General features: G+C 42.5%; 1 protein-coding gene across 2 annotated transcripts in view; it reads left to right on the top strand.

The window, feature by feature from the left end:
- The window catches only part of sh3pxd2aa (SH3 and PX domains 2Aa), an 81,132-nt gene that overhangs the window by 44,667 nt on the left and 21,656 nt on the right, over positions 1-14,809 (top strand). For both annotated transcript variants that reach the window (XM_008317354.3, XM_017035268.2), the window contains one exon: positions 2,805-2,933. In XM_008317354.3, the coding sequence (XP_008315576.1) occupies positions 2,805-2,933 (129 nt within the window). The remainder of the gene's footprint in view (positions 1-2,804; positions 2,934-14,809) is intronic.

The raw sequence follows: 14,809 nt of genomic DNA on the forward strand, positions 1-14,809 counted from the left end.
AACGCACAGTTGTCCATCTGGAGCACATTTAGTCAACGCTGTGATGCACGCTCCGCCGGGGAAACGCTCACTTGTGATGTTTTCTTTCTCAAATGCTGTCACCATTTAGGTTTTCCCTAAATAATGTGACCGTGTTTTACATTATGTCCATGTAGGATGTATGTTAGTCAATCACTCCCAACATGAGACCATGAGTATATGGTTGGATGTAAACGTGGGTGGAGGGAGATATAGAGTCTGTTCATTGCCCTAAAATTATTTAACAATGTTGTATTTTTTGAATATTTATACATTGGACTCATGGGAAACACGTGGACATACTTCAAAAACTTGACAAATACTCACAGGTTGCTTTGTTTTTTTTTTACTGAATCAACTAGTAGTATATTTAATCCAATCGTTTCCGCTGATTTGTTCAGTGTTGGATAAAAAGTGACAGGAGTGCTGCGGTCGTCCCATTAGTCAACACAAACCCACCTCTTTCAGAACCCTTTGAAGCTGTCGTGACATTTCACGTCATGTGATTTCCCGTGTGAACGCAAAACCCAAACTTTTCTCCCCCCCCCCCACGGCGACGGAATATTCCGAGTCCTTTTTGAACGTGCTCCTTTTTCATTCAGGCGTTTATTGAGCGAATTAAAATTCCCACCAAAACAGGCCGATGTAGGAAACACCTACTGTGTTGCCGCGGCAGCGAGTCAGATTCAATACAGACACTGAGAGCAGGAGTCTCTTGAACGATTTCTGACACGAATGTTGCCGTGAAAACCTCCAATAAAGTCAGAAATGACACCCGTCTGTAGGTTTGACGCCGTTACGACTGCGTGCGTTGCAGCGTTTTAAATAGTTGGATCTGTGCCGTCTTATCACCTCTGGCTAGCTTTGATTGCTCCGTGCATGTGGGCCGCTTGTGTTCCCGGCCAAACAAAGTGTTTCTCTTTCTCCATTCTGCCTCCTGGGAGAACCCAGCCCTCACCGAGGAGGAGGTGAGGGCTGGGAGCGCCCCCTAGTGTTGTCTGGTTATTTACAGGACATCCAACAGCAGAGACGCTTAATTATGTTTCAAGCACTGCAGCGATGCTCAAGTCTTTTTATTTTGCTGTAAATGCACGAGTGCAGCGACAACCCATTTAACTCTAATAAAAATATTACCAGGCCACAGTTGCATGCTCCGGATGTCGTTCCACTGCGTTGTCTTCATTGCAGCCTCAGGAGACGTGCTGAGCTGTCGACAACAAACCTAATCTTGGCCTTGATTAGCTCTTAGCTCTGGAGACCAAGTAGTGAACATGCACAGATTCATTACCGCGGTACAAATATTCCGACACACATTTGCTGACAAAGCGTGTTATTTTGGTCTTTGCTCTTGGAGCTAATGAGACGCAGATCTGTGGTTTTATATATTTCTTTCAGCACAGGCTCCTCCCCCACACTTCTGTCTCTTATCTGTCGCCTTAATGTGATTGATCAGAAACTAGGGCCGTGCAGTCAGGCGGAATTTTGGTGTCGTCAGATGCCAACGAAATGCATGGGTGGTATAACAGATACTGGTACTTTTTACTGGTAAAGAGGAGCAGCTGTATGTAATAACATAGGGAGGGAATTAGTGTGGCCTGATTAATTACATAAATGAATGAAGTTTCTAAACAGCATACTAAATTAGTGGGCCACAACCCATTTTTACTTACAAAGACTAAACCATTGCTTACCAGTATTGATACCCAAACGTGTTAAGAGTCAGATTGCGAGTTTAGAGAGCGCTAAGGTTTTTACTTATATGACCTTTGACTCTTTTCCAGTAGCTTTTTGAGGCTACAATTTCTTAGCTAATTTGTAAGCTGTGGTTGGTTTGTATATATATATATATAAAAAAACAACTTTTTTTTTTCTTTTAGACAAGTGTATTTTCATAATAATGTTGCTCCTGATGCTAAATATCAGCAATTCTGTTCCTGATCATATGATAGATTTACTGTAGAAAAACGAATGTCATGTGAGGTGACGTCACATCTGGCATTGAAGGTGTTAAGAAGAAGAAGAAGAGGAAGAAGAAGAGTGGTCTAACACTAACAAGCTCCAACGCTGTTTGGTTTTTGTATGATATAAATATAGACCCAACCCCTCTCTCTCTCTCTCTCTCTCTCTCTCTCTTTCTCTCTTAGTGTAGTCCACTCATATGTTTCTATTTAAGGCCAACTGTGCAGACTTCCATGATTGGTGTCTCCCCCCACCCCCCTGACTGCCTGTCCAACGGCTGTCTCCCAGCAGTAGTGGAGGGGAGGCCTTTCCTCTCAACCACACTGTGAATTTTCCAAAGGGAAACTTCTCCGTTCTTCCACTCCATTCGCCTCCTCGTCTTCTCATCCAGCCGCTCGCAGCTCCTCAACTCCTCAACTCCTGCCTTTTTTCTTCCCCTGCTCTGTGACCCACCGCCCAACTTTGAATCCCTAAACTTGAGGCCGAGGTCATGGATCCACTTTAGGGTTTAAGATGCGACTCCTACCGTTCAGTTCCAGCCGCTCTGTCTTTTTGTTTTGACTTCTCCCAATGCTCCTCACTCCTTCGCCGTGGGCCAGAGGTCGACTCAGCTATATGGCCAGACTTTTGGGACAATGCATCCAAGTTGTGAGCGTGTGTTGTGATTGGTCAAGGGGGAAAAGCGGTGGCAGGAGGCAGGGTTGCGCCGATGGCGTACCGGGTTCACAGCGGTGGCTGCATCAGAGAAGGGGTTGGATTTGGCTGCAGTGGGCGTTCGCGCGGCGCCACGGCGGGCAGGTGGCTGACGTCCTGTTTCTTCCCCGCAGGGATTGACACCTCAGAGCCCATGGTGCTGGAGCAGTACGTGGCCGTCGCCAACTACGAGAGGCAGGAGAACTCGGAGATCAGCCTCAAGGCCGGGGAGACAGTGGATGTAATTGAGAAAAGTGAAAGTGGTGAGTGGAACTTTTTACTGATAAGCATGTTTACGGTGTGTGTCGTTCTTTGTAGTAATACTGCAGTGTTTACAGAAGTGCTGGACATGTGGTTTGTTTCCTGTTTGTGTTTGTCTTTCTCTGTGGACACAGCAGCATCAAAACTTCCCCCCCTCTGCCCCCCCGTGCCTCCTTCCTGCTGCTCTACTCTCTCTTCATCTTCCCCAACTGGGGCTTGGCACCACCAGGTGGTGCTATGTTGTTGGCAGGGTATATTTATGTTTGTGTAAAAGCAGAATTATGCCTGAAAAGTCAGTGAAGTAGGCATTGACTCAAGTACACCTGCTTGTATACAAATTCTGTTTCCTCGCGTCTCGATCTGGTCGTTCATTGTTTATTCTGTCTTGCTTTTGACTCAAGCAGACGGAGATGCTGTGAAAAGTGTGCCGAGCTGGAAACTAAGCCTCTGGTGTCTCAATATTGACTACTGCTGTATGCTGATGACACCAGCGTTTACCACATAACTGCTGAGGCAAAAATATGCACCAACTCTCTGGTTAATGTGTTCACTTATGTCACTCAGCTACAACTCTGCACCAAGTGTGTGTCCCTGTCGTTCCGGCTAACAATACTTCCATAGCCACCATTGTCTTTATGTCAGTTTGTCCATTAGCAGCCCATTATGTTCCTGAATGAGTCATTCCAGCATCCATCCACGCTGTGCCTTTGTTATTTTGGTGCGTGACTCAAACCATTTGTTTGCCTTTTCTTCCCTCCATTTGCCTCCTTTTGTGTAAAAGAGAGACATGCAAATGAATATTTCAAACACCCATTGTCTTAGTGATGTCACTTTCCGTCAGAACTCTCCTTCAGGAAGTAACTGTCGTCACGGTGATGATTATGGATGTCCTCTCTTGCAGCTCTCCTCTAAGTTTAACTGCTCCATTGAATGACTATTCAGTGGTGATGCTGTTGCAGTGCATGTGGTCTGACAGCATCTGGTCACCAGATCCATCTGAAAACATCCAAACCTTAAATACTAAGTCTCTTCAGCAATACAAGCGTTTTCTCAGCCCCTGCTCTCGTGCTCATGGATTTGCTATCATTGCCTGTGAAGATGATGATGATGATGATGATGATGATGATGATGATGACATCACATTGAGTCTTTGCCTAGTCAAACACATCTCAGAGTTCATATAAAATCCCCAAAGTCCTTCCCAGCTTCTTGGATTTTTCTGCAGTCTCCTGTTAAGTGTTCTCTTCTTTTTCTTGATGGTTCCATTTCAGAGACTCTGAGGATCCAGCTGTTCGCCCATGATCATTTTCTTTAACATCACTGTCACAAACTGTCAGTTGAAAACTCTGGATTCTTTTAATTATCCCCAGGGAATGCTGGTAACCAGCTTTCTTTGATCCAAAAATGCTAAGCTACAAGGCTGAACGTCCAATTTTCCTTCACAAGCTCAGGGAACATAGTTTTATTTTTCCTGTGAATTTACTGTGTTTTGTTGCAGCACAAAATATTTCTCTGAGTGTCTGCAGGCTTGAATTGAGCAGAGGCAGATGTTGTTTTTCAGCCCCTGTGAAATGTTGTTGTCCTCACAAATCCAAAGCGGACCGTTTCACTGAGCTGGGTCAACAAGGTCCATCATCGTCCAGAAAACTGGTGGAGCCAAAACCCCCCATTCTCACACGCTTTAGATTGTGTGTGTGTGTGTGTGTGTGTGTGTGAGAGAGAGAGAGAGAGAGAATGGGAGTGCTGCGTTGTTTTTGTATCATATAATTTAGGAGCTGCTATCCTGTAAAGTGAGATTTATGGAGCACTGAGATGGTCCAGGGTTGGTGAGACCGGAATCATCCCGACATGGGAGACGAGTAGAGGCTACATCTGGACCATTGTCCTGTCTCCCCCCGCTCCCTTTCCCAGTCCCCTGGATAGAGAAACATTTCCCATCTGGAGAAAACCAGTCTGTGTGTGTGTGTGTGTGTGTAAGCTGTGACAGTGAGGTTGTGTCAGAGGCTGAAAGAACAGGTCAACCTGTCTGAAAACCTGAGTTAGAGCGTGGCTCCTGGAAATCGTTGTGGTTTCTCACAGTAAGATAAAGGGTCATTCTGTGACTCTGCCTTGGGCCTCCAGGTAAAAAATAAGTTCTTACTGATGGGTTCTAGGTTTGCATGTTCTCCCAGCGTGTGCCTGCTTTCTTCAGATACTTGTTGATAGCTGTTTTATTTTTACCAGTAGCTCTGTGACGTACTGGTGAACATGTCTGCTCTCCAGTCAGTGGGTAGTGGTTTCGATGGATGGATGGATGGATGGATGGATGGATGGACAGAATCCTAGATGAATAGATGGCTTAGTTCAGTATTTTTCAACCTTGGGATCGTGAACCTTCATGGGGTCGCCTGGAATTTAAAGGGTCGTCTGAAATGTCTAGTAATTGATTGGAAGATTTCCTGCAAAAAATATATATTTTCAACTTATAATTTTAAATTATGATTAAGAACACACACATTCTTATATATTATATATATATATATATATATATATATATATATGTCTATATATGTCTGAGCTGGTGGATCTTGATTGACAGCTGCGATCACATGACTGCACAAGTGATGTTGTGTTGTTTCATGTTTCAGCCTAAACACAAACTTGCAGTCAGAGGAGAACCTCAGAAAACAAAATAATCTTGCAGTGTAAAAGTAGTTCTGTATAGAAATGAAAAGAAAATGTCTCTGGGGTCATCGGACATTCGGGTCAATATGAGGTCACATGGTAAAAAAAGGTTGGGAACCACTGGATTAATTGATGGATGTAAAGGTTGTTAAAATGGTCTGTAACATTGTACATTTTCGCACGTATGTTTTCTTTTTTTTTTTTATAGTTTTGTCGTCAACTATACACCCACCCGTCCATGAACGTTTTTGGGTGGAGAGCTCCATGGGTTTCGTGTTTTAATGAGCTGACCTTAATAGATCTGCCATGCTTGGCTCCCAGTGACGCCTGGGCCTCAACACCAGCCATAGAAGCTGTTTAACCGAATGTTGTAGCCAACTCCCTCCCTGCTGCATTTCATCACAGTTGTTAAGGACATTCATTACATTTACTGTGCCCACCCAACAGTCACCTCCACACCTCAGATGATGCACAGCTTCCTCCTGCATTTGCTAGATGACCCTGAACCTCGATTTGGGAAAATGAATTCCATTATTTTTTTGGGTGGATTTTTGTTGTAAATTGCTGTGGCTGATGTACATAAAATTGTTTGGTTTTTTTCACCATATCTTTCTGATTATTTTTCTCTGTTTTGTTTTTGTCTTCCTAGTAGTTCTCTGTTTGGATCCATGTACTGCAATGACACACACACACACACACTGCGTTAAGTCATTCATAATTCAAGCTCCACTTAGCATGGGTTAAGTGTGCCTCAAAGCTATGGAATAATTGCAGCAGATGCGTTTTTAAAGTGGTATGATGTTAAAAACAAATTGTTGGGTCCAGACTCTTCCATGAAGGTTTTTTCCCCTCATTTTTCTCTGTTCAGTTCCTGCAGTTTTCTGCTGATTCATAGACACCAATATCTACTTGATGAGTCCTCTCAGTCTGGACTCAACATCAAGCTAGGTCTGTATTGTATATTGTCCCACTAATTGTTGCCAATAAGCAATATGTTATTGTCAATAGATTAATCACTGATGTAATGTCATAATAATGCAAATAATAATTTTTAACAATGGAGTACATTTTATTTCTCAAGTATTTTTTGTGGTATTTTTTTTGAGTATTTATTTGAGTATTTTCGGATGGTACCTGAATGCCCCTTATACAGTAATTCCTACGATACCTGGACACCCTCGTCCCTTAATGAAAAAAGCGAAATACCCTTTTTGAGAGTGCACACCATGTTTGAACAAATTCAGCCTTGTACAGCATAGATTATTTGTAGGAATGCTGAGTGATTTATTTTCTGTAGCTCATTGTTTCTTCATAGTCTTATCTTGAAGCTGTTTTTGCCAAAGTTTATTTTTTAAGTTATGAACTGTTTTGGCAGTTACTTTTAAAAGCCTTGACCAAAAGGTTCCTTCAAAAAGAGTTGACATAAAACGCTGGTTTGAGAAACTCTCTGCTTTAGGCTTTAAAACATGGTCCAGTCTTTAATCCACATTTGCTGAGGTTGATGTTCGGGTCCAGAGTTCAATCAGGGTTCAAATGGGAGGCCGCAGTCTTTCCCTCCTGGCTATAAAACAAGCAGCCAGTATCCAGCATTGTGGCACATCTTTCAATAGGGGTGCAGCCTTCTATCTTTATCACAACAGGCCAGCTCAGCTGTGTTTGGTCACTTCACGCTGAGGCTCAACGGCTCTTTTCTTTTCATAAAATCCTGAGAAATCAAAGACGCACGCAGCCTCCTTTGATGATGGTTTGGTAAGCGAAAAAAAAAAAAAGGCACAGATGTACAGACGGAGACCTGACAGGCTGGCGACAGTTCTTCATTCTCTGAAAGACTTGTCGCCTTAAAATGAGCACGACAAGATTGGTACAACGTGCCGGAGGAGAGCGTAGATGGGGGATCAGAGTAGAACCTGATCCTGCAGAGTGTGGGGTTCAAACAGGGCTTTGAACCATCACTGCCAGCTTATTACAGCTTCAGGAACAAGAGCCAGGTCTTCTGAAGTCAGTCAACCAGGTAACATGAGCTTCAGACTGGAGCACGATGACATCATCACACAGGCAGAGTCAGTGAAGTCTTGAAATTGACCCTGACTATCTAGGAAAAACAGCAGAGTCAAAAGGTCCTCAGACAGACAGTCACCGAACTAAAACCAGTTCAAACTGGTCTCTGTCCCCAACAACTTCGACCAGTTTAGTCATAATGTCATGGTCCTGTATTACCATTGATTTGTTTAACTCCTTAAAAATGAACCAAACATGAATGGAAACCTGTTCAAATGACCAAAGCTCACCAGCAGGTTTGGATCCAGAACAGTATGATTTTTTGCCTTCCAAAATAAAAGGTGAAAGAACATTTAAAGCCAACCCGTGGCCCGGGAGGCGCATGCGGCTCTTTGCCCAGTTTCATGCGGCTGTTACACATTATGCAAATCTCATGGCAAAATGGAACAAAAATGTACAGGAAAAGCAAAATATGAAGATGACGATGAAGAGTTGCATTCTTGATTTTCACCAGAGACTCATTCTTGAAGTGGAACATCCCAACAAAATTAACTCTTGGTTGTTTCATATATTAAGTCAGTTTCTTGCAAGATCTCGTGATCTTGCATGCTTTAGGAAATATCCCGGAATCTGGTGATATTGTGCAAATTCAGCTGCCGGTGAAACATACACAGTAGCACTGGACGCAGCCGTGCTGTGGTTACGCATCTAGTGGAATATCAAGGTTAGACCTAAATGACCTGTTCTGCTCCGGTTGAACAGTATGGAACAGTTAACTCTTTGAAATAGAGTCATCCAGTTCGGGTCGCAAAACAATGTCTCATTTTGAGGCTGGGATTCTGCTGACGTCTGAGCACGTTATCTTACATAAATGCTATCATCTGCTGTGGACAGCTGGAACCAGTAGTCGACCTGTTTACTCCAGCAGGAAGAATGAAAAAGTGAAACTGAAGACAGAGTCTGGGGGGCAGGAGGTGAAAAGGGATTGAGTCAATATGTAGTGCTGCGTTTGGACCAGTCAGGAGTGAGGAATACTGTAGCTTTGAAGCTGCAGCCAAGGTCTGCTGGCTCCGTCTTCCTCTCTGTCTCCACGACCTTCTTTCTCTCTTATCTGCTGCTCTGTATTTTATTTTATCTCATTTTTTTATGGCCCATTCCTTTCAGATCTAACGGCACCTCATGCATCTCCGATTCCTCCAAATGGGGCCCAGGTCTGATAACTCAGCTCAGTTAGTAAACCACAGTGTTCTCTCTGACCTTCACTTTCCCTCTGTGAGAAAAAGCAGCTAATTACTGCCTGCCAGGACATGGTGTTTTCAGGAAGTCTAATTAGAGCTCAACGCTGCAAGAAAGGCTTATTACAGCTCCATCCTCGCTACGCCATATTCATAATTGTGCTTTGTGTCTGTGTGTATTTAAAATGTGGAAGACAGCAGGTGCTGCTGCATAACCTCCCAGAAAAGGAGTCATTAGTTCCACGGTGCCTCATAAATCCTCTAGAACAGTTGGGTTTGTTAACTCAGGGCAAAAAAAAAAAAAAAAAAAAAAAAACTAGAGAAAGCTGGTAAATAAATCAGGGGGAAAAAAACATTTCACAATGGTTATTTTTATTTGGATAGGTGGAGGTGGAGGAAAAACTACATATACTGTGTGGACTCTACTCTGTAGTCACTAGGGTTTTGATTTGAAGATTAAAAACAATTGGAAGAAACTTCCTCCTTGGAAATTTCACAATACTTCACAACAATAGTTCCAGATACAACCAAGCAGGGTATTAGCACCCCATATATATATATATATATATATATATATACAGTATATATATATATATATGGATAAAGTCTGATTACAATATATTAATCCCAAGGGAAGGGATTAATAAAGATCTATCCCTCCCTCCATCCATCCATCCATCCATCAATCATCCATCCACCTATCTACCTATCTATCCATTCATCCATCCATCCATCCACCCATCCATCCATCTAGCCATCCATCCATCCATCTATCCATCCATCCATCCACCCATCTATCCATCCATCCCTCATCCATCTATCCATCCATCCATCCACCCATCTATCCATCCATCCCTCATCCATCTATCCATCCATCCATCCACCCATCCATCCATCCATCCACCCATCTATCCATCCATCCCTCATCCATCTATCCATCCATCCATCCACCCATCTATCCATCCATCCCTCATCCATCCATCCATCCATCCATGTCAAAGCAGCATGGGTGGAGGTCCTTTCAGCTGAAGTCTTAATTGTAGTAGATACTTAATAGAAAAAAGGCTTTGTCTCCTCGCACAGAAGTGGGAGTTAAAACTTTTGGATGACTCACTTAAATGCATGCACACGTGCACACACACGTGCACACACTGTGGGAGGTGGTGTGATGATTTCAGCCTGTTAAAACAGCAGTAGTGAAACTGTTGTTGCTGCTGTGGGAGATGTTCTTGAAGCGTGTTCCTAATTACACAGACTCTTATCCATTTGTTCCATCACGTGTGGTTTGTTTTAACCTCTGCCACTGTCGGTGAACCGCCCACCACCACACCTAGCTGTGACCTGCCTGACCCTTGTGTTTTCATGTGAGACCACATCCATGTTTTGACTTCATCGTTTGTCATGTTTTCGGAGACATCTGAGATTCTGTTATCACAGGAGGTCTTTGATCTCCACCTCACATGTCGGGCTTCGCTCTCGAACCGCGTGTTTATTTGAAACCACACCTGTCACTGCGAGAGACAGTATTCAATTTCAGCCATGCAATCGGAGTGGATAGAGCAGATACTGAACATCTATCCTCCTGCATTGTGATGGTTGAGATGTTCCAGTCAGAGGAAAAACGATCATGTACAGAATTTGGTATTTATTTCAAAATGTATTTGACCTAGTATACCGGTGCTATAACACAAAAACAAATGAGAAATGTTAGAAAGAGAAAAGCTGTGCATTAGGTCAGCTGCACAGATGTTGGCAAACAGTTGAATCTTCTGTGCAGTATCTACAATCTGCAGTATGCAGTGTTATAAAAATCAACGCAGGCTGCATCAGTGTGATGCATAAAACTGAAATGCCCAATAAATGCAAGTGAAAAGCTGCTTCGCTTCACAGTGACACATGCCCTAAGAGAGCCTCTGAACTTGGCTTTCTTTAAAATGTCATTAATCAGTGGTCAAACAACTGCAGTTTCATTGACTAAATGTTGACTACAACCTGGTCAACTCTAGGACTAGTTTCAGAATCAGCTGTTCATTACAGATTATATGTAGTTTGAACAGATTATGCAGTGGAGTGTATTAAACCTTGTTGAGGCTCAGCTTCAATGGCCTTCAATGTTTGTTTGTTGAAGGCCAGTCAGGGATTGGATCAATCCGACAACTTAATGTCACCAGCACAGCTCACAGGGCTGTGGAAGCTGGTCTTCTACACTATGATTGAGAAAAAAGTGGTTTAGCAGAAGAACATTTCTATTAAGTACCTTTGGAAATACAGTGGATCATTTCCTGTGTCAGTCTTACGTGGAGTTGTGAGTGAGATCTAGAGAGTACCCGCTGTCTGCTGTTAGCTTGGTGATGTAGAACATTTCCGTTTGTATTGCACATATGCCGGAGAGAATATTTCTGGAATATCTACTTAAATTTCTGAGAAAAAAAAAACATCAATAGGACTTCATGTCATTTTAAAAACTGATCTTCTCCAGGTCTTTCACTTTTGTTCACTATTATTTTCTAACATTCAGTGAATGGAAACGCTCTGTGGTCGTTCAAGTCTTTCAGTCAAGTCGTGGCTCAGATTAATGCTCTGCCAAAACAAAGAAACAAAAAAACAATCATCACAGATAAGAAGATGACATGGTCAGAACATCGCTGGTCAGTTTCTGAATCATTACACACATATGTTGGACCAACTTAGTGACTCTGAGACACTTTTCTCCATCTGGCTGCCAATCTTTGGCCGAGCCTGGTCTCCTCCTCCAGAACAGATTTCCTGTAAAAAGCGTGATCTGTCTTCTCACACATTACTGCCAGCTGGTCCACTTCTCTCAGGTTCTGGATCCACCATCCTGTCAGCTGCTTATTAATGAGAGCGAGAGAGGGAGGGGGTGAGGAGGTGGGAAGACTGATGCCTCATCTTTTTCATTTAACACCATTGTGCCCATTGTCTCCACCTACAGTACATCTGTTTTATAACCATGTCCTATTTAACCCTCAGATTTGCTACCATTATATATAGTAACAGACTTGTTATAATATACAGTAACAGACATGTTATTATATACAGTAACAGACTTGTTATATACAGTAACAGACTTGTTACTATATACAGTAACAGACATGTTATTGTATACAGTAACAGACTAAAGCCACCTTGATAGTGAAGTCACAGACAGATCTACAGTCTGCAGTGGCCTTGGAAAAGTGGAAAAGTTTATTTTGGATTTGTCATTTTGGCTTCATTGTGAAACTTCCTGCGGTGTCTTCACTGTGGAGACATGACTGCAGCTGTGAAGTCTAACTGCCAGATACAATATGTTAGATCGTATAATCCATGATTTAACACCGCTTTACACTTGTCTACAACAAGTATCAGACTGCTTTACTACAAGTACATTCAGGTTCCTCAAAATATGCTCTCAAGACTGCAGAGACAAGGCCAGGTGACTCACAGTACTGTGCAAAAGCTATAATCAGGTGTACTGTATATTTTTATTCCTCCTTCCCCCTGGTCATTTTCTGTCTTTCTCAAATATTTTAAACCAGATCAGTTTTTTTTCATTATACCAGTCTATGTCAGTGTTGCCTGAACTGTTTTTCTGGGGACCCATATTTTAAAAGTCACAAACTTTTGCGACCCAGTTCAATAGACATTATTCATAAACTCCTGGGAAACATGACACAAGATGCCCCCCAAAAAAATCTCTTGAGACCCACCTTGTTTAAAATATATGATGTTGTCAAGATTTTAATAAGCATGTAGACCAGGGGTGTCAAACATATGGCCTGTGGTCAAAAAACGGTCCACTAGGGGGATCAAGCCAGCCCGCTTGATGAAATTTGAAAGTGAAAAAAAATGAACACTTCATGTTCGTGATGTTTTGTCACATTATATTTCTTTAAATATGAATATTTTCTAATATACTTGTTCTTGCAGCAAAATATTATCATTTAAGGTAATTATGTTATAGTTATTGTACTGGTCCGGCCCACTTGACATCGAATCAGGCTGTACATGTATGAGTTTGACACCCCTGGTGTAGACAGTGCATGTACGCGCTGGTGTTAAACCACTTCACTTTCAGTTCTTTTCACTGTTGTTTTAAAGAGGACAGCAGCATGTAGCGCAAGGACACTGCGTCTCCTTGTCTTCACAGACACTCTGCAGTGTTGGCCTGAGGGACGGAGGTTAAAATGAGAACAAAGTGGAGTCACTGTTCCCTCCACCTGCCAGGTGGAGTGCTGCTGAGGCCGGACCTGGCAGCTGCGGTGACCAGACGTCCACATGTAGTTTATGTAGCTCTTCAAACCTTAAAGCTGAAGAGAGCTAGTGTTGTGTTTCCGCAGTGCTGGGACTGTCAGGTGGTCACGGGGTCTATTTTTAACATGCACTGTGTATTTAAGTGGGTCGGTAAAAAGAAAAAAAAGAGTACTTTCCCTTTAAACTGCCTCAAGCAAATTCCTCCACATTTGGCACAAATGCTAACTTGCACTCACAGACTGTGTGTTTAAAAGCGGGTGACCAAAGGTCAAAGTCTAAGGTCACAGTAGACTCAAAAACATGTGCCCCTGGTAGGGTAGATTGCTTTAACAACATGCACATGTTTTACAGTGGAGACAGAGATTGTTGTTCGATGAAGCTTGTTTTCGCTGCTTGATAATTTTAGATTTTTTTTTTGAAATGTTTGTTCAATTTCTACCTTCTTTGTTTCTTTGCTGCATAGTTTTTGTGTTCCAATCCTCTCTCTCTCTCTCTCTCTCTCTTTCTCTCTCTCACACACACACACACACTGCTCTGTTCATTTTATGCACTGGAGGCAACATATGAGACATGCTCTCACATTTGGCAGTCCTGAGAGTGAACACTCATCTCACTTCTTTATCACTTCTTTATCTTTACTTTTCTGTTTTTGCACCATATGCCATGTGGGCTAAAAAGGAGAAGAGAGTTAGCTCCTGCATTTGTCTCGGTGGAGTTGGAGTCCTCTCCTCTGTACAGGTGGCTCCAATTCTTCTCCTGCTTTTTGAGACGTACTGTGGCTGTGAATCAGTGCTGGAAAGACTAATGGGTTTCATATGGACGGAGCTATTCTTACTGCGAGACGGAGTGTAGCATTTGTATTTCATCTAAAGCAAATTTAATAAATCTTTGGATTCAGAAAAAACAGTTTGAAATAAAAAGAAGAATCTGAAGCTGCTCCAGTTGGTAGTCCAACACAAGTTCTTTTGTGGTAAATTCAAAAGCTCCGCCTCCTTTTGAGTAGGCCCTCACAGTTTGAGTTGTTTAAAACTCTGGTGCCTGTGTCTCTGTGTGAACGGTGAGACGATACCGCCAGCCCCGCCTCTCTTCAACCTTTACACTAGTGACCCTGTTCCTTTTTTGAGTATCCAAGCTTGATTCATATTCTCTGTGGGTTCTTTTCCAATTTTCCAAATTTCTCTAGTGTTAATATGTTAGAGTATGGTTGACACAGCGCCACATACAGGCCTGCATATGTGCTACAGTGACTGGAGTCCTTTTTTGTGGCTCTGTTTAGACACAGATTTTATTTGCCCCAGATCCCTGTAAATGCCCCGTATCCAGAGGCTACAGTAGTCCTGTTGTATCCTATCATCACTGTGTAAAGGCTTCACTTAGACTAAACACTTGAACTAAGGTCTCAGCAAGAGACATGACCAAGGGTGTGTGAGAAGTGTGTCCTCATAATTAGTCATGCACTACAGTTAGAGCAGTTGTCTGACAGTTGACGGTTGATGTTTTATTCATTTTCTTAAAGTTTTTTTTTTTTAAATTATGGTTTGTCATCGAAAGGTTTAACTGCCAACCCCTTCGTCAAGTGTTTTTTATAGTCAGTGGCACTTGAACACATCGCCTTTATGATCTAAGGTCCTAAATTTCCCAAAGGAAATGGATGGATAGATTCATCCATCCATCCATGGATGGATAGATCCATCCATCTATCCATCCATCCATCCATCCACCCATCC

The sequence above is a fragment of the Cynoglossus semilaevis genome, chromosome 9 (genome assembly GCF_000523025.1).
Source record: "Cynoglossus semilaevis isolate Cse_v1.0 chromosome 9, Cse_v1.0, whole genome shotgun sequence".
Taxonomy (NCBI): Eukaryota; Metazoa; Chordata; class Actinopteri; order Pleuronectiformes; family Cynoglossidae; genus Cynoglossus; species Cynoglossus semilaevis.